Genomic DNA, 13,749 nt, shown 5'->3' on the forward strand with positions numbered 1-13,749 from the left:
GCTTGTAAATAACACAGGTGGATTTAAACTCAGTCTATCAAGTTCGGCCAAAAGACTGAGGTATGATAAAGAACCATTTAGTTCAAAACAGCTCCCTGCACTAAGTATTTTACAGAACAGCAACTGCCTGACCAGGAGGATGGGGTCGAGAACAGCACTGGCCAATAGAAACATACAAATAGAAATATAATGAATGCCAAAATGCAAGCCACATATACTATTTAAAAATTTCTCGTACAGACATTAAAAAAGGAAAGAGAAAACAAGTGCAATTAGTTTTATGTTTAACCCAATATGAACAAAATATTATCGCTTAAATATGTAATCAATATAAAAATTATTAATGAGATATTATATATGTATTTACATTAAGCCTTCAAAATCTGATGGCTAGTGGCTACTGTTCTGGGTGGTACAGGAGAGAGGGGAAGGAGAAGGGGAACTGGACTCATGCCCTGCCCAGGGTGCCAGCACCTTTTCCTCTTCCCTCTGAGGGCTCCAGCTCGGCCCCCTCCCTTCAATCTCCCCATCCCAGTCTTCCTAGTTGTCCCAGCCTCCCGGCATTCCAGACAGCAGCGGGAAGGAGTGGGAGGTGACAAGGCAGCTAAGTCTGGGGCTGAAGTCAGAAGACAGAGAATGTGTCCGGGGCTGCCCCTGCCCCTCCATTTGTCCATTCCTGCACCCTTGCTGCAGGTGTCCCTGCCCCGAGACTGCAGGCGGAACAGGGGCCGCTCGGCCCGGCACACAGCTCGTGCTCTGGGTTTGCGCCCTGACTCGATGCACTGTGTAGTGGCCGGTGGGAAGGAACAATCTGAACCAGCAAAGGTGTCCTTGGCAGATGGAGGGGACCAGATGGTGCTCCCTGGTCCTCCAGGCATCTCAAGGAGGAAGAGCCTGGCTCTGTGTGTGTGTGTGTGTGTGTGTGTGTGTGTGTGTGTGTGTGTTAGAGAGGGAGAGAGAGAGGCAGGAGGGGGCAGTGTAAGGAAGATATCTATGTATTTTTGTGGCACACTTATGCAAATCAAATGCAAATTGACAAACAGATTGGGTCCAGAATTGTGGAATAAGCAGCTGGTGCTTTTTGACTAACGGTCCTTCAGAGGGTGTGGCTGGGAGGGGGTGCTGCTTGGAGGCACCAGATGACTTTGCATTTCTGGCTTTGCCAATGACTTGCTGTGTGACCCCGGCCAAGTTACTTAGTTTATCTGAGCTCCAGTTTCCTTATCTGTAAAAGGGCATAGTAACATCTTCCTATGCAGGCTGTGGTGGAGATTCCCCCGAGGTATTTGAATCATACTGATAATATTTGACAAGAGTACTGGAGGGGGTGCGTGGAGGATAAAGGTGTTCTGAGGGACAGGGGTCTTGGGCTGGGGAGGGAAAGCCCTGGAGACCTGCTTCTTGAGTGCCGACCTCAGATGGTGTCTTTGAGTGAAGCCCTTCCCTGTCTCCAGGGGACACGTGAAGGGCAAGGTGATGGTGGTGTTCGGGTCTGGATAGAAGGACGAGGGGCTTGGCAGTCTGGGCAAGAGGAGGAGGAAAGGGACAACAGGCCAGCCCTGTTCCTGCCAGCTCCACACCTGGATGCCTGGGGCTCCCTCCACAGTTCTGGCCTAAGACACTCCGGTATTCCCCTTGGTCCCAGATGCATCCCAGGACACCCTGCGGGCCATGCCCAAGGGAGCAGAACCCAGCTTGGCCGGGGGAGCTGGCTCTCCAGGCATTTCTCACAGCACTGCCAGGCCTCATCGTCCTGGTTGGTGGTCCCTTCTTCCTCTCAGGAAGCCACATGTTGGGAGACCCCACCTGGGGCCTGGTGGGGTGCTCTCTGGAACGGGGTGGCTCTGCTCTCACTGCCTATTGCCTTAGGCATTAGGACCCGGCGGCCCTTCCTAAGGTCTGGGCCTAATCGCTCTGGCCACTGTTTGGAGCCTGCAGCCTTCTCCGGGCAGGGCGCTGCAGGACACCCCCCAGAGCTGGTCCAGGGCCCTGAGCCCCCTTCTCAGAAAGAAGGGGCAGGGCGGCCCTCCGTGTGCTCAGCATGCTTCACTGGTAGAAAAAAAGAGCCCCTATTGTCCTGCAACGTTTACGGAGACCTCCATACCACGAGGTCTGATGTCATTTTTTAAGGCAAATATTGACAACATTAACCTCATAATTAGGTCAGAGTTGATAGTTTTCACTCATCACTTCCTGATTTTTTTTTAAAAGTCGACATTACAAAAATATTTTTGGCAAGCAAATTGTTACCAGACAGAGGATTCTTCTAAGGAGGATTTTAGTTCCAAAAGTTGCTTTAAAAAAATACTTAAAAGAACCAATCAAATATAAAACAAAGTATGTTTCAAAGGATAATGAGCAAGACGAACTCCTTGCCTCCCAGTTACTAATGTTACAAAGATGATATCAAGTCGCATGCCCGACCCTGCCCTTCTCAGCCTCTGTGCGGCTGCCACTCTCTCAACTCTCCTGGGGGGCCTCCGGATCATTCTCCAAAAGCCTCTGTCGCAGGCTTCTCTGACTCGGCCCACCCCTCAGGGTTTAGCTGTGGCTGCCCCGCCTCACTTCGTCCTCTTCCTGGGCTGCAGCTCTCCTGTCTCCTCTGAGCTCCAGACTCAGGGCCACTGGCCTGCCTCCCAGCTCCCGCAGATTCAACCTGCCCCCCAAGAGAACTCAGTGCCTCCTGCAAGCTGCTGCTCCTCCTGGCCAGGGGTACCGGGAGCCCTCCAGGTGCCTGAACCCCGGAGCTGGGAACCACCTCTCTCCTTCAGGCCCCCCCACCTGGTTACTGCTGTTTCCCCTCAGTTCTGCTTCTCCCACCCCAGCGTCCCTCCGCTCCCTTCCTGCTGCAGCCTTAGCTCAGGGCCTCAATGTCCACCTGGATTGTAGCTGCAGCTGCCCAGCACTGGGTGTGTCATCCAGCATCTAGCCTTCCCAGAGCTGCCGTGGCAGGCCTCCGTGTAAGCCCGCCACTCATGGGGTGCAGCCCAGCTTCCTCAGCTCCGTGTAGAAGGCCCTCCGTGACCGGACGCTCTGTTTGAAATAAACTCCTCTCTGCATCTGGAACACCGCAGACCAGTCTATGCCGCCCAGCCTTTGCTCGAGCTGCTCCTCCTTCCTGGAATGCCTTTCCCACGGTCTCGGCCTGGGAAACGGACCCTCAATGGTCTTGTCAGCCTGAGCTCAAGCACCATTTTCCCTCTGGAGCCTTTTAGCTTCTCTTGTGCCCCACCTTCCCATTGTCAGACCCCCCCCACCCCAGCATCTGTGTCACTTCGGTGGTGACTGACCACCCTCTCCCCACACCCACACTGGACTGTGGGCTCCTCCCGGTGTGGGGACAATTTCTTACTCATTTTCGTCTCTAATCCCTAACCCCGTGTCAGGTCTGCTGGGGAGGTAGCTGGTGTTTGGGGCTACCCCACCTCCTTCTGATCATAGATTCTGGCCAATAGGAGTGCTCTGTATTGGTCAGAGTGATTGGTTCAGGGGTGCACCTGATGTAAGCCAATCAGAGTCCTTCTTGGGATTTGTCCAAGTGGAGGTAGACAAAAGGACATGTATCCTTGAAGGATACGGATCCCCTGCTGCTGGAAGCTGTTTCCCTTCACACGGAAAAGGCCTGTCTGAGGCAGGAGGAAATGCTGCCTGGTGAGACAGGTAGGAATGGGAGGTGGACAGAGCACGCTGGGCACCTCTGGTCCCCAGGCCTTGTCCCCGAGGGCCCTCTGAGGGCTTCCTTCAGTTCTGAGACCCAACTCGACAGGCTTCTGACAAGTCCCTTTTGCTGAAGCCAAGAGTTGGATTTCTGCCCCTTTGTGACCAAAGGGTCCTGGCCATTCGGGTGGTTCACCATTTGGTGAATGAAATCACAGGAAAAATCCTAAATTGGTAGATGAATTAGTTCAGTGGGTTGGCCAGGGGCCGCCAGGCTATTACTCACCTGGCCTGAGGTCTAACTCCGGAGGCCTGTTCCTCTCCCGACCACCCAAGCCTCCGACCTCATCTCCCATCTCTCCAGCCACAGGACAGTATCAGCACTTAACAGTTACAGGTTTCTTTCAGAACGCTTCTCTCATTGGAGTCTTACAACCACTTTATACTGGAGTCAGGGCAGGCTTCTCACCCCCATTTTATGGATGAAGAAACTGAAGACCAGACCAGGAAGTAATGTGCCCCCGGATACCTAGGAGGGCTGGGGCCAGGGTCAGGGCCTTGGCTGCCTCTATCCACAGTTCCCTGCTCTTCCCCTGCCTCCACTAGGAAAGAAAAAGCCTGTTCTTGTTCCCTGGGAAGGAGGCGTCCCAGGGATCTGTCAGGGAGGGTCTCCCCAGGCTGGGTTTTGGCACCCCACTATGGGAATTTCAGGTCCCTAACATAAGGCTTTCATCCCTGTTATATTAAAATGCATTTCCTCCCTAATGAAATGAAATCTTAACAGTCCATACATGCGTGTGTATATATCCCTATGTTAACCCTGAACTGCTATTTACTCACTTATTTATTTATTTTATTTTTTGGCCGGGCCATGCCACTAGCGTAATCTTAGTTCCCCAACCAGGGATTGAACCTGGGCCATGGCAGTGAAAGCGCTGAGTCCTAACCACTGGACCACCAGGGTATTCACTGAACTCATGATTTTAGGTCAAACAAAAGCACAGTAGGGCTTCCCTGGTGGCGCAGTGGTTGGGAGTCCGCCTGCCGAAGCAGGGGACACGGGTTCGTGCCCCGGTCTGGGAGGATCCCACATGCCGCGGAGCGGCTGGGCCCGCGTACCACAAAAAAAAAAAAAAAAATTATGAAAATGCATCTCATCATTTTAGGTCAAACAGAAGCATAGTAAATTATGAAATATATACTGATATTAATGTAGCAAACTTTAAAAAAATGTAGGTCATGCAATATATTATCCTATCTGACAGTTTAAGTCAGAAAGGGGATATAGATATATCTCCCCTCTTATCAGTCGTCCACACCTCAGTGTGAATGAGTTTCAGGTCCAAAAAGCAAAGTTGGGAAGGGGGCAAGGAGAATGCACCGCTGAGTTGGGGGGACTGGGGAGGGCTCACAGGAGAATGAGAAGCCAGGAGAACTGAGGTAACTCCTCCTACTTACCAGAGCAGCCTTAGTCTGGCCTGGGCATCACCAGTCTGCAGCTGGGGGTGGTTCTAGTGACACTATCTTCCCTAGAAGCCTGTGGATGGGTAGACACCCATTAGCCAGGCTCCCACAGCCCCCAAGGGCCCACAGAGGACAGCCCCAGAAGTGGCAGAGTGGGTACCTTCCCTTCTGGAGCCTTCTCTCCCTGGGGAGCCAGTGGGGCTGTCAGAGAATCCCAGAGTTTGAAGACCGGAAGGGTGTTCAAGACTCTGTCCTTCTCTGGGGCAGGAATCCTCTTGACATTCCAGAAAGGTGAGTGCCACCGTGAGTGCCTGTTGTGCCACCGTCTGTGCCCCCTCTAAGGGCACACCCTGCCCTCAGATGGGAAAGTGGGGACAACCCACTTTCATCTCCTGACACCTGTCTCATGGGCGCTTCATCTCCTGACACCTGTCTCATGGGCCTGGGGGGCCTCACGTGCTATGTCTTTAACATCAACCCTGCCAACCCAGGGCCACAATCCCTGAAGAAAGGTAAATCCTCCTCCTCCTTCCCTGGTCCCAGCCCTGTGTCCTCAGGACCAGCGTCCAGGGTCCTGAAATCACATTCAACCCATAACTCAAAGGGTTAGGTGTTAAGGTCTGCTCTCTACATGTCAAAGCACAGCAACAGAAAGTGATGAGGGGCTTCCCTGGTGGTGCAGTGGTTGAGAATCCACCTGCCAATGCAGGGGACATGGGTTCGAGCACTGGTTCGGGAAGATCCCACATGCCGCAGAGCAACTAAGCCTGTGTGCCACAACTACTGAGCCTGTGCTCTAGAGCTCACGAGCCACAACTACTGAAGCCTGCACACCTAGAGCCCTGCTCCGCAGCAAAGAGAAGCCACTGCAGTGAGAAGCGCGAGCACCGCGACAAAGAGTAGCCCCCACTCATAGCAGCTGAAAAGAAAGCCCGGGCGCAACAAAGACCCAACACAGCCTAAAAAATAATAAATTAAAAAAAAAAGTGCTGAGATGCCTCAGTTTGGCCAGGAGTGTCCTCATTTTTAATTTTTGGCTGCATTGGGTCTTCATTGCTGTGCTCGGGCTTCCCCTAGTTGTGGCGAGCAGGGGCTACTCTTTGTCGCGGTGCGTGGGCTTCTCATTGTGGTGGCCTCTCTTGTTGTGGAGCATGGGCTCTAGGCGTGCGGGTTTCATTCGTTGTGGCTCATGGGCTTCAGTAGTTGTGTTAGATATTATGACGAAGATGTTAGATGTTGTACCTATGTAAGCCTATGAAATCTTCAATTTTATTATTGAGGATTATTATTATAACTCTATTATCCTCATTTCACAAACAGGAAAACAAAGCAAACAGAGGCTTAGAGAACTTAAATAACTTGCTAAGCATCACACAGCAAGTAAGTGGAGAAGCTGAGCTTTGAGCTGATATCTGTCCGAAGCTCTCCCTTACTTTTCTGCACAAAAGCAGAGACAAATCATGAGATGTTGGGATTGCTTCCTAAACTGCCCTAGACTCAGTTGTCACAGCACTTTTCCAGTGGGTCTTCCACTCTCTCCAGCGTGGAGCCCAGGGTTACCCTCGTTGCTGCTGACCTAAACAGCCCAGGCTCCCTCACCCCCTAAGTCACTTCCAGGCACAGGGTCCTTCTGCAAAACTGGATTATCACCTGTATCCTTAAGCTTTTAAGGCCCCATGAGGACCCAAGAGATACTGCAGAGCTGTGCTCTCCTGCCCCATGGTCCACACCGGGTCCTCCATGCTCCTCCCAGACTTAGGATTCTATGCTCGACTCTCCAGCACATTCCCTCTTCTCAGAAAGTTCTCAGACCTTCTCCACCCTTCTCAAGTCCCCGGTTAAATCCAACCACTTTGTGCAGAGGCTCCTCCTGCCTGCCCAAATGGGAAAGTTGAAGATGCTAGGGGAGGGGGTGCCCTCTCCCCTTCCTGCTCACCACATCCCTGGTCCTCACCTCCCTCCCTCAGAACTGAGAGGCAGAAGCACCTGGCCTTCTTTAGGCCCCTGAGCACCTCTTGTGGCCTTGGACGCTCCCTCTGGGCTGGCTGGGCTTTGATGCCCCCTCACCTTCCCACCTTCTCTGATGGTGCTTCCTCTGCCTTCTCACCCAGCTTCTCCTCAGGGCCCTGGGCTTTTGTCTACATTCCCCACCCCCATCCCTTTCATGCGTACTGTATCAGACCCTACCTCAGGCCAAGTCACTGGCACATTTGCATTTGGGAATTCACAGTCTGCAGAATCACAAATGAGGGGCACAAAAGTTTCTCTGACAGCTCTGGCCCACCACCCTTGGTCTCTGGCTGGTCTTATCACACCCCTGGGCCAGGCCCACTTATGTCTGTTGTCTTGAGGGACTTCAGCTAGCAGGAGCTGGGAATAGGGGTCGGCCTTTATGGGAAGACTGGGGCCCGGGGGCTTGGGACTGCCCTCCCCCACGACCTATTCTTGCTCCACTTTCCCCTCTCTTCATCTCACGGACTCCCTCCCCTGACTCGCAGACCCTGGGCTTCAAATGGGGGTGGGGTTGGGGGTCTCTCGTAGGTACAGACCGGCCCTTCCTCCCCACGCGAAATGTGGAGCCAAGGCTGCGGCAGCCTGCAGAGTTCGGCCGGGCGGGAGGATGCCGGAGGGGTTCCCGCGCCCCGTGGGTGGGAGTTTGGGCAGGGAGAGCTCAGCCCGCTAGGGTAGACCGGGGTCGAGGTTGCGGCGCTCACCTTCCCGCAGGTCCCTCGCGGCGCAGGTCGTTAGGGACGCCCTGCGTCGCTAGGGGCCGGGTCCTAGACGACGGGTGCGCGTGCGCACTTGTGCAAGCCGGCCTCTGCTCTTGGAAGGCTGGCCCAGGGTCGACGCAAAGAAGTGCCCGTCTGAGGCGCTGTGTGGGGCCGCCAAGCGGGCAGTGGGAACCCTGGCGGTGCGGCACGCTTTGTGCGTCTTGGGGACATGTTTAGGAACGGGTGGGCTTTTGAGGGGGAAGGTGGGGAGTGGGGGTTGGCGGCAGGGCTCCTGGACGGCTACAGTGCTCCTCCTTCTGGGAGCCTTTTGTGTGGAAATGGAGGTGGGCATGACGAATGGAAAGAGGGTCTCGGAAAAGCATCAGCAGCCAGTCTTTTCTGGAAGAGAAGGGTGGAAGGGCACCTGTAGGCGTTCCTGAACTCCCCTGAGGCCCCCAGTTGACTCCAGGCCCTGCAGGGAAGCAGTGGGCTGCGGCATCCCTGCAGAGGTACCCTTGGCCTTTCTTCAGGGTGTCAGCAAGACTGAAGAGTGGCACCAGGCAGCAAGGCCCAGACCTCCACGGTGCTCCCTCCCACAGCCCCAAGCCTGATGCCAGGAATGACCAACTTCATGGGGGCTGGCTAGTTAGAAAAGGAAATTGTCCTTCAAGAGGGGAAGAGCAACCAAGAGTGGTGGGAAGTTTCACTGGAGACAGAGCTTAGCTTTCATTTCAGCTCTGCTGATGATTACTAGTTGGTTACCCTGGACAGGTTAGCACCTTAGAAGTTAACTCATTAATAAAATGGGTACCCGCAACTCTTCACCTTGGTGTCCACATGTAAAGAGACAGGTCTTTGCTGAGCACCACTGAACAGTGGCCACTGCTGCAGTTGCCAAAATCCCAAGGGAAAGCTTTGCAACTCCTCAGGGCTGCAAGCAGCCAGGGTCCAAGAATTCAGGTCCCTTTCAAGCCCTCATCAGTGATTTACCAACAAATCACCGGTCCCTCACTTAGAATAAGAAATCATGCAGGAAATGATGTCAGGAGGGCCTGCTCTGCTCTAATAATTTTGACTAAATGGCCACAGAACTTCGCAGCCAGGGAGCCTCTGACTTGGAGATGGGTCCCCTGAGGTCCCTTCTTTCATCCAGCGACAGAGATCTGCGAACAGACGTGGAGCCCCCGTGTCTGGCTTGGTCCTGGGTGGATTCATTTTGGTAGGGGAGGAGGGCTACCCTCTATCCCTTGGCTTCCTCCTGCTCTGAGCTGCCAATTTCAGCTTCAGCTTCAGCTCAGGCTTGGAGCAGGTGCTGTGCAACTTGTTTTAGAAGAGTAGGCTTGCTCTGGCTCCACTCCCTTCTGACCCCAAGGCCTGCCACCTGCCTGTTCACTACCCACTCAGGCCCCTGTGCTGGCTCTTCCCTTGGAGGTCCACGTGGCTCACACCCTCCCCCGGATGCCACCCCCACCCTTCCACTCCCCAGTTCCCCTCTCTGCAGACCTCATACCCGTCTGACACCCTCTTCTTTCTCTTCATTGCTGTTTCCCCACTGGAAGCAAACTCCACACGGGCAGGAGGTCTGGTTGCTTCTTGCCACATTCTCAGCAACTGACCAGTACCTGTTAGCTCATTTTTTCAACAAATCACCAAAGACTTCATTAAAATGAGAAGTTGTTGTTAATGGAGTAAGTGACACCAGAGAGGATCTACCTGGCTCTCATGACTTTTATGTGACAGTTAATGGATCTTGGTGGCCAGGGAGGCCTTTGTGGGCGCCCAGAACAGGCTGGCATAGAGGGCCTGTCCAAGCACTTGTGGCGATGAGGAGAGCTCTGATCTGGATGCCGGCTGGCCTTTCAGCCCAGTGTGAGGGGTCAGACTAGTCGTGGGGCACCCATTCCAGGTTGCTGGGAGGCGAAAGGCTGCGCTTTTTTAGGCAAAAGAACCTTCTGGAGCTTCCTATCCTCTGTGAAATACTTTTTAATGAACAATCACAGACGGGACAGCCATGTCTTCACATTCAACTAGCAGGGGCCTTTTGCCAGGCCCACTTCTGCCTTCCCCAGCCCACATCTTCTTGTGTCCACTCAGAGCCCAGCCCAGGGCAGTCCTCTTCGGCTCAGCTGCTTGGCCTCCAGGCTCTAGTCCTCTGTTTACCTTCCGGGGAGGTTCTGCTCGCTCCTTCAGGGCTCCAGGCACTGGCCTGTCTGTTGTCTCTTTAGTCTCTGTGAGTCCCTGAGTGAGCCTGGATCAGAGCTTGTTGAGGGCATAGGCTCGGGCTGTACTGAGGGCAGCGTCCAGGTCAGCAGTGCTTCCAGTGCCCTGAGCCACCACTTGAGAGCCCCAGGCCTTGCCCCCCATGTGGCTGCACACAGCCAGCGCCCAGGCCTCTGCGGTGAAGGCCGGCGTGGCACTCTGGGGACAGAAACAGAAGGGGCAGTGATGCAGAGCAGCCCTCCCTGCCACCATCCACTCAATGTACCTCTGAGAGTGGAGTCGTGGCGATGAGAGCCCTCTCCGGAGCCGGACACGTGGTGGGGGTGATCAGGCGAGGAGACAGGAGAGGGACGGGCTGGGAATGAGTGGAGGTTGATGAATGGCTGCTACCCGTTCGCAAGAAATGTGCAGCCTGGAGGCGGCGTGGTGGGAATTAAGGAGTCTTTTGGTGCCTTTGCGGGTGGGGCGGGGGAGGCGGTGGCTTAGGGAGAAGGAGGTGGTCCTATCCCCACCCTGGGGTATCTGCAGAGATGGCCTCTACCCAGCTGTGGCTCCCTCGTGTGGGAGGAATAAATGGTGTGGAATCAGAGAGCTGCACCAGGAGACCGGCGGGGTGGGAGCTGCCCTCCCTCTTTCCTTACCTGGGCCACCTGACAGGCACACAGCACCTGCCCCAGAGGCTGGGGGCTGAGTAGCAGCACAGATGTGCTGGGCGCCTGCTTACACAGCTGCCGGACCACCTTCACCAGCACCTGCACAAGGGAGGGGAGATGGCAACCTCACAGCTCCCCGGACTCCCAGCTTCCTCCCTGCCAGGACTTTCCTCTCCCCAGACCCTGGGGCCACCCCCAATCGCAACACTTACTGAGAGGGACTCAGCGTAAACTGTGTCCACAATCAGGGTCCCCTCCGAGTGCTGCTGTAGCAGCTCCTGGGTTTTCTGTGCAGCCTGTGAGGCAGGAAGGACAGCACAGGGGTCGGGCTGGGAGGCAATCAGCCCCCACTTCTGAACTGAGCCCCAGTCCAGAAATCCCCTCCCGCAGCCCCCTTCCCCCGCAAAGGTGCCGGGGTTCTGCCTAGAATGGCCTCCTTCCTCTCCCCCCTCACGCTCTCCCTTGCATCATAGCTCCAGGCCCCTACAAATAGGCCGCTGAAGGTGAAAGGACTAAGACTGGAGCACAGATGGGTGAGATGGGGCGGAGGGGGGAGGATCCACAGTCAAGGAGCAATTAGGGCTGAATGGCGCCATCAAGTCAGCTTCCTGGAGGGAGAGTCTGAGCCAGACTTGGGAGTTGGGGGAGAGACCCAGTTTGGCAGAGAGCGAAGTGGGGAAATGGCCTGATGATGGCAATCAGCTGGCAGGAGAGCGGGGAGCTGCCACCCACCCCCACTACCCTGTCAGGCTTTGAGGCTTCTCAGCGTGCGTGCTAGAACATCTCTGACCCTTGCTGGGTGTGCCTGGTATCTGCCCCCCTGGGTGCAGGTGGACCTCCTCTTACCTGCACCATTTCCAGTTTCCGGACAGCAGTGTTGGCACGCCGCTGTAGCGCCTTCAGTGTGGCCTGAAGCTCCCGCCGCTGCCACTGGGGCATCACGGCAGTGTCCACGGCCTATGGTCAGAAGCAGTACAACAATCCCTACCCTCCCTGAGCCACGGTCTCTGAGGCAGGGACCACCAGCAAGGCCAGGGAAGAGACCACACCCACCACATCCCACCCTGCAGACAACCGACAAATATCTGGGCCAGCTGAAGTCTAACAGGAATGCTGGGGAGAGACGGGCAGGGTCCAGGAATGCATGGGGAAGGGAACATGGCCAGGAGAGGGAGGGGACAGCTCCATGCTGGGGGTGGCCCTCACATCAGTGAGTCGTCCCATCTCCTTGGACAGCCGCTGAGCCTCCACCACATCCCGGCTGCCCTGACTCAGCCGCGCTGCGGCTGCTTCTGCCTCCTGGGCCAGGCTCTGGCCCACCTCTCGGGCCTGCAGGGAGGGAACCGGATGGATGGTCAGGACTGCTTGGCTTACCTTCCCTCTCCAAGACAGGCACTCTCAACCCGTTGCTGGGCAGGACCAAGTTAGAAACATTGAACAATCAGGACCCATCAAGGTACCAAATAATCACAACAGATGCCAGCTGCCAGCAGCTGGTAGGGCCACCCTGGTGCTCAGGTATGAACACTGGTTCTGCTGCTGGGCAGCCCCCGGCCTGAGAGCATCAGCTGTGTGTTCTCTGACCCCCATCCACACCCAGAAGCCTCCCAGGCCCTGCTGGCGTGCTGACCTGCTGGGCCTGCTCCCCAGTGATGGCCAGCAGGCGGGTGGTACCCTTGGCGAGCTGGCGCTCCCCAATGATGACCAGGTCCCCTATAGCTCCTGTGCGTAGCAGGTGCCTGTGGGCAGAGGGAGGGAGGAGGAAGCCGGGGTGACGACGGGAGAGAAAAGAGCAGCCTGAGCTCCAAACCAAGGGCTGGTGGCTCCAAAGACCAGGGAAGGGAGGAGGTCCAGGGCCCCAGGCCAGAGCAGGTAGAGAGGGGTGACTCACGTCCCACAGCACAGCTCCACAGAAGTCTGCAGTGCGGCCTGGGAGGCTGGGTTCAGCGCCTGGGCCACAGGCACACCCACAGACACCACCCGCACAGGGTCTGGGTATACCTGACAGTGAGAGGGCACAGGACTGTTAAGGGGCCTGAGGGGAGGGGAGGGTGGGGGGGCGGACAGACAACCTCCACCCTGTGGGCTCCCCCAGCACACCTCATCCAGAGAGCGCAGGCCGGGGACATGGGCAGTGCGTGCCAGGGCCACCTCCTCCATGTACACGGCCTCATCCTGCCCCACGGCCTTCTGCACAGTACCCTCCACTGCCCGGAGCTGCTCTGGGGTCAACGGGGCCTGGGGGCGTTGGGGGGAAACAGACAGACCAACAGGCAGTCAGCCCCATGCCTGGGAGTGATGCGTGAAGAAGCAGTCAGTGTTCCCTGAACTACCCCCAGGTTCGAGAACAGGGGTTAGTACATAACATGTGCTCAATACACATTTGTGGAGCTAACAATTCTTTTCTTTAGAAAGCTACCTGGGGGTTGGGCCTATCGGAAGCTGCAGGCCTTTCACTAGGCACTGAAAGTTGATGAAGAGACAGAAAATGGAGGCTCTGGACCCAGGGAGCTTAAAACAAGGGTCAGCCAGTGGAAGAGAAATACAGGATGGGGGAGATGCAGGAGCAAGGAGTAATCAGGTGGAACGAGATTTAGTCAGTGAGCACTTCCCAGAGGATTTGAGCCAGAGGTACAAGGAGACAGGATGGCAGTAAAGGGAGAGGGCAGTTCAGCCTGAGCAAGAATGGCCTGGGTGACAGCAGGGACAAGGAAGCTGGGTGGCTGGAGGTGAAGGGATGGCTCCACACACTGGCTAGTCTAACCCTCACTGGTGTAGGAGGAGTCTGATGGGAAGCCCCCCGCCCAAGGCCCCCCAGTGACTGAACGAGAGGCAGCCCAGGCCCCCTTACTGGCCAAACTCCCGCACTACCAGACTCCCTCTAAGCCCGTCGCCTCACTTGAAGGCTGCCCCTCTGTGCCCTGCTCACCTGCGTGGCCACATCGAAGCGCAGCCACTCAGGATTGAGACGGGACCCTCGCTGCTCTGTGCCAGGGCCCAGGGCCTGCCGCAGCGCCCAGTTAAGCAGGTGGGCGGCTGGGGGC

The 13,749-nt window shown here is 55.9% G+C and overlaps 1 protein-coding gene across 1 annotated transcript in view; it reads right to left on the reverse strand.

The window, feature by feature from the left end:
• Positions 1-10,085: 10,085 nt before the first annotated feature.
• The window catches only part of AARS2 (alanyl-tRNA synthetase 2, mitochondrial), a 12,331-nt gene continuing 8,667 nt past the window's right edge, over positions 10,086-13,749 (reverse strand). The window contains exons 15-23 of the mRNA XM_007458298.1: positions 13,635-13,744; positions 12,806-12,943; positions 12,597-12,706; positions 12,336-12,444; positions 11,912-12,034; positions 11,552-11,662; positions 10,918-11,001; positions 10,694-10,804; positions 10,086-10,250 (exon numbers count right to left, since the gene is read on the reverse strand). Coding sequence (XP_007458360.1) covers positions 10,086-10,250; positions 10,694-10,804; positions 10,918-11,001; positions 11,552-11,662; positions 11,912-12,034; positions 12,336-12,444; positions 12,597-12,706; positions 12,806-12,943; positions 13,635-13,744 — 1,061 coding nt within the window. The remainder of the gene's footprint in view (positions 10,251-10,693; positions 10,805-10,917; positions 11,002-11,551; positions 11,663-11,911; positions 12,035-12,335; positions 12,445-12,596; positions 12,707-12,805; positions 12,944-13,634; positions 13,745-13,749) is intronic.

Source organism: Lipotes vexillifer, unplaced genomic scaffold, assembly GCF_000442215.2.
Source record: "Lipotes vexillifer unplaced genomic scaffold, Lipotes_vexillifer_v1.1 scaffold4, whole genome shotgun sequence".
Taxonomy (NCBI): domain Eukaryota; kingdom Metazoa; phylum Chordata; class Mammalia; order Artiodactyla; family Lipotidae; genus Lipotes; species Lipotes vexillifer.